The sequence below is a fragment of the Phymastichus coffea genome, unplaced genomic scaffold, assembly GCF_024137745.1.
Source record: "Phymastichus coffea isolate CEN01 unplaced genomic scaffold, Cenicafe_Pcof_1.1 PCOF00086, whole genome shotgun sequence".
Lineage (NCBI taxonomy): Eukaryota > Metazoa > Arthropoda > Insecta > Hymenoptera > Eulophidae > Phymastichus > Phymastichus coffea.
Window position 1 is genome coordinate 853,036 of NW_026706897.1, and position 10,627 is coordinate 863,662.

Genomic DNA, 10,627 nt, shown 5'->3' on the forward strand with positions numbered 1-10,627 from the left:
CATAGTCTTATCAAACTGTATACTAATGATCTGCAGCTACTGAAAGTATATATACATTCAGTTTCGAGAGCTCGTTAATCATCCATTCGAACAAGTAGAAATTTCAATTTGTATTTATGACACTGGGACTCGCATAATTTTCCTGCGCGTGATTAATCAAGCTTCATGTCGAAGCTGCGCTTTCAACGGAAGTCTATACCTAAGCAAAAGACGAGAGTTATTTGAGGAATCCCGTTATAAAGGCGAACGTACAGTCATAACAAATCATTGCGCGTGAAATAAGATCAAAGAGGCGTCGCTTATTCACCGAGATGGAAATGGCCGATTGATCCCTTTGTGTATATGTGTGTGTGAATATATATATATATATAACTGTTCGATCGAAGTACAGAAGACGGAAGCCCCGGAGGCCATTGTCTTCGATTGGAATTTTCAAAGCGTGACTCGTCCTGTGCTCATCAATGACGACAGCTTTTGTCTTCAAGTCATCGTGATTTGCCTTCTGCTTGAAGAATATTTCATATAAGCTAATATCGAACTGGGAAAAGAAATGTCTTATTTTTTACTTTTTCTTCAGAGAATTCAATTAATTAAGCTCGGCAGACGACACGGAAGTATAGATATCTACGGGGAACGACGATGACAATCGGACAGAAAATAAAAACACCGAGGTTATCCTTTTCCTATACGACTTGGGTTGGGTTTCTCCGATTGGATTGGCTGTCGAGTATATATTCTCTCTACACTCCTCATCTAATTCCGCCGAATGCTTTTTCTTCTATAAATCCGAATCGTGATTTCATCACAGGCGAGGCTATTGTCCCTCTTTTATAATTTCATATCTCAACGACGAGAGATTGGCTGATTATTTAACTCTTCGGTTGATACTCCGTATTATAAACGAAATCTGAATTATGTAGAAAAGAATTATTAAGCGGAAAAACGTTGGGACACATGAGTAAAAATTGGTCGGCAATAATAGTCGTGAGAATCAAAGTTTTGCAAATGTCTGTGTTGCAGAACGACACACTGCAGGTGGTGTGGCAATATCACGTTGACGAGCCAGCGTCGGCTGCTGGTGTACTTCCAGCGGATGGAGCGGTCAGAGGCACACGACCGCTCTACCTTGTGCAGAGAGATGTGCAACCACGACGGGTTGCTAACCAAGGCACTAATGCTCGTAATATCGAACCCGAACCTGTACTTCACGTCTGGGACCTGTTTAATGCTCAGGTGAGTTTTTCAGTTTACTTTACCCTTTTTTTCCTTTTCATAAAATGTGTTTGTCTTGGCACGTGATTGCATAGCTAATATTTATATGGGACACTATGCAATTATGTATAGCTGTGATGATACGCTCTTCTTTTCCTCTTCTCCGGGGGCTATGTCTATATACTCCTCTCAAACTTGCTTTCTCAAGTGTCTACTCTTGTATTAATGTTGCATTGCATTGTGATAACGTCCGTGCAGTAAACGAGCTATTGGGCACGATATTGGGGATCGAGATTCTCATAGCATGATTAAACATGTCCATCTGTATATGTTGCATTATCATACCACACAGTGCGCAGAAATATATAAACGTCAATGGGTCCTTTCACCCTTCGAATGATGGGCTCATGCGAGCAATTTTCATTTTTAACTTTACACGCGCGTTCATTAAATGCAAACTTTCAAATTTAGTCAAGGCGCAACCGATAAAATCGAATTTATGCAATACGAAGCAATTTTCAGCAAATTCAATTATCATAAAGCACCGCACAGTATACGTATAGGGCCGCGAAGCCCGCCCCCTCTCTCTCAATTAAGCGCAACATAAACTTTGATATCAGTCGTCGAATGCATATATTCATAGCACGAGCGGTCAATCGCGCGCTCGCGCTTCGTTAATAATGCCGAGCGAGAGAAAAACAGCGGCAGTTAAATATTCAGCACCGGCGCGTTGTCGTCCAAGGAACAAAAGATAATTAGAGACGAAAAAAAAAAAAAAGCGTTCTTGTTAGTTAGCGGAGCATCGCGATTTTTATTCCACGTGCCGGAATTATTTATCGTTCCGTGTTCATTGACCTCGATTACAGTCAATATTTAATAAGAGACCGGTAGAAGGTTGTTCGCGCGATTAAACCTCTCCTCGTCGTTCGTATACACGTTAATTGGATTTGCGCGTCAAGCGATTGCTCTTTGAAATGTTAATGGCGCCTTTCAACGACGCTTTTTCTCGGTTCGCTTTCATAGAGAAGGAAGCAGGCGACACACGCGCACTAACGACGATAAGATCGACCGCGGGTTCTTCGGCCAATTTCTTGGCTGTGCCCGGCGAGTGTGCATATGCGCAAAACGCCTACGTCCACTTGCGCCGCGTGAATTAGCATGCGATATCGCGCGCTCGAACGTCACGCTAATGAACGAATATTTTTTGCACGTGAGTGTACTTGCGATTTATAAGCCTGTAAATTTGTTGCGCGCGCGCGACCTGATAAAAATCCAAGGGGCTGCCCTCGACTGTTATATATGCTGAAACATACGTGTTCGGCTGAATCATTGCACCGCTTATCTACTTTTCGGGTTCGCTTGTGCACTTTGCCTTTTATTTATCTCTTTTTTTCGCGGGCCTTGCGCTTGTCGCTGCGTTCGCAAACGATAAAAAAAATAAGGGGAGCGACTCATCGGAGAGAAAAGCGCGTGACCTATTTATCTCGCCTGACAAGTACGCAATGTAAAAATGTCGACTTCGAGTGTCGGTTGTTTTAGCCAACGTATTTTCACCAGTTACCAGTCGTAAAGAAACTCGCAAACTCGCGACCCCCCCCCCCCCCCTTCCCCGGGGCTTTTACGCGCTCGCTAACGCAAAACTTATCCGAGCCCAGCCAAAGGACGTGTAGACGAAGAAAAGTAGGCATCGCGCGCGCTCTATCGGAGGGTGGCTTTCGCAATCGTGGGAATTGGTGTGTCTTCTAGCCCGAACTTGGTTGTAAAATTTACGATGTTTGCTTGAACTCGAAATCGAATTGGCCGAGGTTCGCCTTTTTTACGATAGCGCTCCGTGAGAAAACGGATGGGTTTTGGCCCGCGGGGGCGTCTGTCAAGGTTATGTCGTTGTCCGAGGTCGTCGTTGCCGCCGCCGCCGCCGTCGCGCGCGCGCGCGCGCGAACGGTAATGAGTTCACGAAGGGGGATAATTGGAGCGCCCTATGGTCACCGTTTATTTTCTCTCGCTTTTGTTTCCTCGGCGCCGGTCGTGGCACGCTCTTCGTGAGAAAGTACAATGCACACTGCGACTTATCCCCCAAACTCTTGGGCTTATCTTGTGTTACAGGTACGCTTGCCAATGGATCAAGACACGCTACTCCAGTGCCGTGTATTCAGTCTACCCAAAATCGTACGCAAACATCACGTTGTCAGGGTGAGTATTTCCCTTCGACTGCCTTACTTTCGTCCGCGAGTCGAGCTCCTCGCCGGCAGTTTCCGCTTCACACCAACGGGCCCGCTCTCTCGATACCACTGAGGACAATCAACGAAATTCGCTCGCGTGCAGCGCCAAGCAAGGCTGCGGGTAGCGCCGCGACGTCGTGCTTGGATTACGAAATTAGCGCGCACGCGCGGTCGGTAGCACGTATGGCACACGTGACGTGCTTTTTTTTTTTGCCCAGCCCGCGTTAACGAGGCCGACGGTGGATGAACATTTAGTTGCTGATTGTGTTTGCCGAGTCTATTTCGTAAGAACCGCAGGCCTCGCCAAATAAATTATCGACAAAACGGGTCTAGCAGTCAGCCTAATTACTTGTCTCGCTGGCGGGGAGCAAGATTGAAAAGTCAGTGTACTTCTATAAGCGCGCACCGATGATAATATCTATGATTCGATCCCACGGATAGTCGAGTCCCTGCATAACGGCATTCTAAATTGGAGCCGACTGAATAAATAATGCATGCACTTGAACTTGAGTCTCGCGAATCGTCCCTTCTATTGCGGGCTTTAGGTATAGTTGACGCTGTCTCATTAAGCTTTAACGTTTTATATATACATCTGTGTATATGTGCAGTACGAGCCCGTTATCCAACCCGGAAGCCAAGAGTACCTTCACCACATGACCCTGTACGAGTGCCGTGGCGAGGAGGCTAAGCTCATCGAGGCCAAGAGGACCAACGGCACCGCCTGCTCACCTACAGACTGGCTGCATGCTCAATGCAATACCATTGCTGCTACCTGGAGTCTTGGTTCAGAGGTCAGTGTCACATTCGCTTTATTTGCATCTGTTCTGCGAGTATCTCTTCGTCTCTCTACCTCTATGTTCATTTTACCATCTCTCTCTCTCTCTCTCTCTTTTATATGATGCTGCAGCGTGCTGCAGTTCGTGACTACGATTTCCATTTCAAGTAAGATGTTTATGTAGGTAAACGGGACGTTTCACGCGTGCAGTCATTTAAAATAAACATTTCTCGTGCCGCGGAATTGAAATGTTTTAATATACGCCTTGACGAAGCAACGAGAAAAAATAACGATGCCGCAGCTGCAGAATCTTTCGAATGCACGTATGTAGAAACCCGTGAATGCGAAAAAAAAAAAAATAATAAACATTTCACCGAGGAAAGTTTTCATCGGAACAAAAGCGGCTGCGACAAAAAAAATTAAAAATAGGTCAATACTCTGGCATGGAAAAATGAAAGAGCCTCGTCGTCGTCGAAGGTTATAACGAAAAAAGAGAAAAATCACGAAATAAAAGGGCTTTAAGCGAGTCGGAATCCCGACCTCGATTATCCTTCATTCGCCATTATACCTTCCATCGCATCGTCGCGTCGCATCGCGCCCGGTAGCTTGCGCCGCGTTCCATTTTATCTCCTTTTCTCTGCTTCGTCCATCGAATATTCCTTGTTTTCTTTTTTTCTTTTCTTTGTCGAAGTCGATTAGCATAATCCGTTTGGAATTATTTTACACCTACGCACGTAACAGCAGCAGCAATCCGTAGCAGCGCAGTCATTAGCCTCGTTATCAGCGAAGACACTATAGGGCCAGTTGCTCGCGTACCGTGATAATCCTCCTCGCGGCGTAATGCATACCAATGCGCGGGGTTCTGTGCCGTAAACCCGTTCGCGAGCGAGAAACGTGAGCTCCCTGCGAAGGTGCCACGGCTGAGGTCTCTTCCTCTCTCTCTCTCTCTCTTTCTCTGTCTTTTTTTGTCGATCGCTTGCTCGCGTCGGGCTTCGTTGCCGCTGCCACCGCCGCTGCTTTTTGCGCATCTCCTCGTCGCACACTTCTCTATCTTCCGAGGTTATTAAGTCGCGCGCGCGCGCGGATCAGTAGTCTCTCGCGCCAGCGTCATTATGAGCGTTTATTTTTTTTCTTTGCGTAGGCCGAACCGAGCTCTGACGAGATTGCGAGCTTTTTCTCTCCGGACTTTCTCGATCGTAAAGAGCTGTTGGCTTTTTTGCCGCGACGGCGCTTTTACGACGCTTAATTTTGGTTTATTCAAATTAAAGTTTTTTCTCCGACAGTAACTATCGTCGTGCTTTCTCTTTGTCCAAGAATAAGAAGAAAAAAAAATAGGCTCCAATCAATAGTTAATGAACTTTGGAACTTGAAAGCAAATGAAAATCGATGACACAATTTCAATAATACGAGAAAGCCAAGCGCTGCAGGTGAACACCTTGCTCTTCTGCGCATAGGTGCCAATTACCAGAATAACTAACGTCTCGTGTTTGCTAATACCCCTGGTCGGTCGGTCGGCCGTGGTAGCAGCTATTGCCATCCGGTCTACTGCTCGGTGGCAGGGATGATTAATCAAGCCTCGACTCAATCAGCTGTGCGCGCGGATCTCTCTCTCTCTCTCTCTCTCTCTCCCTTTCTCTGTATTTGGTGTGCGACCACCCGAAAACTAAAAAGAGCAAAAAAATTGTTCTGTCTTGCAGGGCTTCAATTATCCGGCCGAGGCAGGCTACGCTCTGGACCCACGCAACGGGCCACGATTCTACATGTTCGAGACTCACTACTCGAATCCTCAACTGGATGCTTTCGTCACCGACAGCTCGGGTTTGAGGCTTCTTTATACCGACAAACTGCGTACACACGATGCCGGCGTATTGAGCGTAGGCATCGATCCCAATTGGAGACACATTATTCCACCAGGACAACCGGAAGTCATATCCGAGGGACACTGTATCGCAAGGTGTACCGAGGACACGGTACCCGATAACGGTGTCAATGTGTTCGCCGTCATCATGCATACGCATCAGCTCGGCAAGAAAATACGACTGAGGCAGATCAGGGACGGCAAGGAATTGCCACCCATCGCCGCGGATGCCAGTTACGATCCGAGTTATCAAGAGTACAGGAGGCTTCAGCGACCTGCCAAGGTTCTGCCGGTGAGCAAAAAATGAGCAACTGAAAAACAATGAATTATCGAGTACAGGGGCAAGTTAATTAAATGGCGATCGTCGTTCGCGCTGTTCGCTTCGTACAGGGTGATCATTTGATAGCCGAGTGCACGTACTCGTCGCAAACGCGCCAGACGATAACGCTCGGCGGACTATCGACCAAGGAGGAAACTTGTCTAGTCTCGGCGCTGTACTACCCGAGGATCGATTTGTCCTTGTGCTACTCGCTACCGGCACTACCAACTGTACTTCACAGCCTTGGCATCGACAAACTTGAGTGAGTATTCCCTAACTAATGCCATTTTTCTTCTTCTTCTTCTTCTTCTTTTTCTTTTTCTTTTTCTTTTTCTTTTTCTTTTTATACTTCTTGCGCAAATGTTTCGACGTCGGCTAGCCTGCAAATTCGCTTCGTGCTATAGCCAACCGACTCTTAATTGTAAATTCAACTAATTTTTCGCTCGCACTTGCAGTTTTATTGCACCGAGCATTTTCATCAGCGTTGCATATTAACGAGGCGTCGTTTTTTCTGTCTCTCGCGTTACAGGGGTCCGTCTCCATTGAAGATAATATCGCCCCCAGAACTGAAAGGCATGACGTTGGAAGAGCGTTTGGTCACCTACGACTGGCAAACGAATTTCCAGAACTTCGCGGATGCGACGCGTACCGGTACGTTCAAGCCACTGTGCTCGAGCACGAAAGGTACAATCCTGCCGGAAACTTCACTGGAATCGCATTATCCACGAATACTTTGGCCATACCAAGAGCCGAAAGTTCCGTGCACGCGGAAACCGCAGCGAAACAAATTGTCAATGCTGTTGGACGGTGAGATTGGTGGCGTCGACAGCGATGAGTCGAATGCCGTCGAGAGAGGCCAGCTGGTACGCAATAAAGTGTCACGTAGCAGTGACTCGTCGTCGGCGGCGTCGAGTATAAGGTCTGCATCGTCGACGGCGTTAGTGCTGACACTCGTGGCAGTGGCGCTCAGGTGAAGCAGCGCAGCACCCGAGTTGCCGCTCAATTATTTTTATTGCCGCTATTAACTCTTTGCGTTGTAAATTTTGTTAACTACTGGTTAGGCTGCCTCACATACATACGTATATAACTACACACACACATACACACACACACACTATGTATTATACGTAACAACCTCGCCAGCAAGTTGCGAGACTAATCGAATGAGAAAGACGGGAGCAGCTGAGCAGCGTTCGTTCCTGCCACACTAATCACCGTACTTGCTTTAACTAATTGTTTTCTCTTTTTGCGCGCATGCAAGAATAGTTGCTCGGCTACTCGCTGCTGTCCTGACGAGTGAAAGTGGCGATCGACCAGTTGACTTTGAACGGGAATCGATCGTTACTTTTACTTCGCAGAGATATATGACACGTATATATATATATATATATCTCTTAATTATATATATTACATGTCGTTCTGTACAGTTCGTTCGAGACTTTTTTAAAACGAAAAAAAATTAACGAGCGCATATATTATTAATAATTAACGAGCGAAGCGTTTATTTATTCCTACTTAAGGTTCTCTTACGTACGAGAGAGCGATCAGTCACGTACGATGTTTTTTTTTCCACTTCTTGTTAAGCTTTCTGTATATCTCGTAAACGAGCTCACGATCGATCGATTATTTTTTTTTTATACGACTGAATGATAGATTTTGAGGAACACCGATCATACGTGCTCGTCTACGTTGATAATACCGTTGCACATCTATATATCAATACGTTTCCTGCCACAACTTCTCCCTCAACACAGTATAATAAAGTTGCTGCTTGCCTTTTATTTAACCCTCTGACTGACATATTAACTGATCACCATATATCTTTTGAACGATTCGTCGATGTTAGATTTTCACATTATAATCCGCGAACACACGGTGCGCAGAAAAAGGGGGAGAAAGAGAGAGTTTAATCAAATATATTTACCAATGTCGTAGTTACATATTTTACGATTTAATATCTGAATTATTCATCGGTGTCATAGAGGACGTCTGTGTGCGTAGCGTGATTATAGGCTCGATCAATTTTTTGGATATGATCTTGATTACTGCGCTACCGGAAAAACGTTTGCCTTTGGCCTTTGGAAAATTATTGTGATAATCATCATTGAGTGTACGACGAAAAAATTCGTTTATTTTTTTATTCTTTGACGAAAAGAAACATTTTTACGAATTCGAAAGTTAATCGAAGGCGAAGGTTTTTCGAGGAAACCAGCATTTCAAACGAAATAAGAAACAAAATCTATTTGAGAGCTTTTAATATGTAGAGATGCAAGTAACGTTCAAGCGTTGGTTCAAAGGCTGTTGATTATGACGAGAATATATATCAGACCGTCAAAAAATTTCACGCGTTACGAGCGTTACGTAGATGAAAATAAAAAAAAAAAAGAAAATAAGAAAAAACTGCCGGTGATATAACCAGAACAATCAAGAAAAGTGTTGTTGAGCACTTCTCACACTCGAAGGTTTACGAGATATAAATTGCGGTTTATAGGTAGTTCGATGCACCATTACACAGCAATGTGAGAAGGAGAATATAGAGATTTATCATAGTCGACAGTTTTCTTTTTCGGGCATCCAAACGCGTAACGAAGAGCGTTTCAGTTTCCATTTCTATAATGCGGCTCTCGATTATTCATTTTGCTCCAAGTGTCTGTATGTGCGCGCGTGAAAACGTTCAATCCGAGGAAAGTTCAATTATCTACGGCAACGACCTCCTTTTGCACTTCACTTGTCAGATCCCCGACGAAGATATTTCAATTTCCGAGTTCTCTTGTATCGATCCACTCCGCAGTCTCTTCAACTCGTGACACATATCAGCGCGAAAATACACACACACACACACACACGCATACGCTCACGAACACCTCAACATTACGTACGGGAAAGTCGCACAATGGCCGAGCGTCGGGAGCCGTTCAAGCTGTATGTATTGTACGTAGAAGAATTTACTAATTAGGTGCGCACGCTGTGAGATCGCCTCCTCGCCGTACGATGATTATCGATTTTCTATTTTATTTCGCAGCTGAATCAGACGGTACACATGCCCAAAGTTATTTTCGTTGAACAAATATAGAGATACAAGATGTTGCGAATTTATTTATGAACACCAAAATAAAAAAGAAAGAAAAGGGAAAGATAAATAGAAATTAGAAACGATGGAGTGTACCATCTTTTTCAGCTGCAACAACATCACACAGTTGGCGATTTATTTTTGTGAGAAATGCATCGCGGCGAATTATCGAGAAATAAATACGTCGTCGACGTAGAGGCGCGAGCTCAGGCGTGAAAACAAATAAAGCGAGCGAATGCAGGAAACGCGTGCGAAAAAAAGGGAGAATGCAAAGAGAGAAGCGACAGAGTGAATGCAATGCGTATAAATGCGTGTAAATAGACGACAAAGAAAAACTCTGTATATAGTCATAGATTTACGTGCGACCCGTGATAGTACAGTAGGCAACAAGGAAAAAAGTCCAAGAATTATTTTCCCAGCCACTACCCCCTCGGTTCGATTCTGTTTTTCTCCGTTCCGCGCGATCGGCGAGTGAAAATATTTAAAAAAATGCGACGATATAAAAAAAAAAAAAAAAGAAGAATGAGAAGAAAGCAAAACATAAAAAGACATAGATACGTTCTTTCTAGTTCTATTGTTCACGCATATATGTATATCGCGTACATGGCCCTTTCTATCCTTCCGGAAACAGGTCCTAGATTTGTACCGACCTAGTTTGCGCTGAATAACAAAGAGAGCGACAGAAGTGTTGGCGAAATAAAAAAAAGAGAGAGAGCAAAAAAAAATACAAGATGTGAAACACACACAAGCGAGAAAGTGCTGACGTTGTTGAGTATATAAGCCCGCGCAGCAAAAGCGCGTGCGGCGACGAAGCTCCGTGATTTGCAAAGTCGATACAAGCTACACTATCGTCTTCACTGTAATAAATTGTATTATATTTTATATATATAAATATGTAAATGTTTTTCTATAAATCTCACTTGAGTATTTATTACTAAAAAATCCTGCTATTCCTATGTCCTTTTCATTTCATCTTATTTAATAATCTCAATCGTTAATTCGAAAAATTTATTTCGATTTCCAGTGTAAAACGTAACTTTCAAATTTGAGTAACCAGTCAACGTTTGAATAAGAAAAGACTCAGCTGAAAGAAGTCGGTATCATGAAAGTTTATTTATTTTACAATGAAAGTGATACATAAAATCGATAAACAAGATATTAGCGTAATTTAATG

General features: G+C 44.2%; 1 protein-coding gene across 3 annotated transcripts in view; it reads left to right on the top strand.

The window, feature by feature from the left end:
• Window positions 1–10,305, top strand: part of LOC131669017 (MOXD1 homolog 2) — a 158,256-nt gene extending 147,951 nt beyond the window's left edge. For all 3 annotated transcript variants that reach the window (XM_058943570.1, XM_058943569.1, XM_058943568.1), the window contains 6 exons: window positions 1,021–1,233; window positions 3,316–3,402; window positions 4,040–4,222; window positions 5,904–6,356; window positions 6,455–6,645; window positions 6,913–10,305. In XM_058943570.1, the coding sequence (XP_058799553.1) occupies window positions 1,021–1,233; window positions 3,316–3,402; window positions 4,040–4,222; window positions 5,904–6,356; window positions 6,455–6,645; window positions 6,913–7,357 (1,572 nt within the window). In that variant the 3' untranslated portion in view covers window positions 7,358–10,305. The remainder of the gene's footprint in view (window positions 1–1,020; window positions 1,234–3,315; window positions 3,403–4,039; window positions 4,223–5,903; window positions 6,357–6,454; window positions 6,646–6,912) is intronic.
• Window positions 10,306–10,627: the final 322 nt, after the last annotated feature.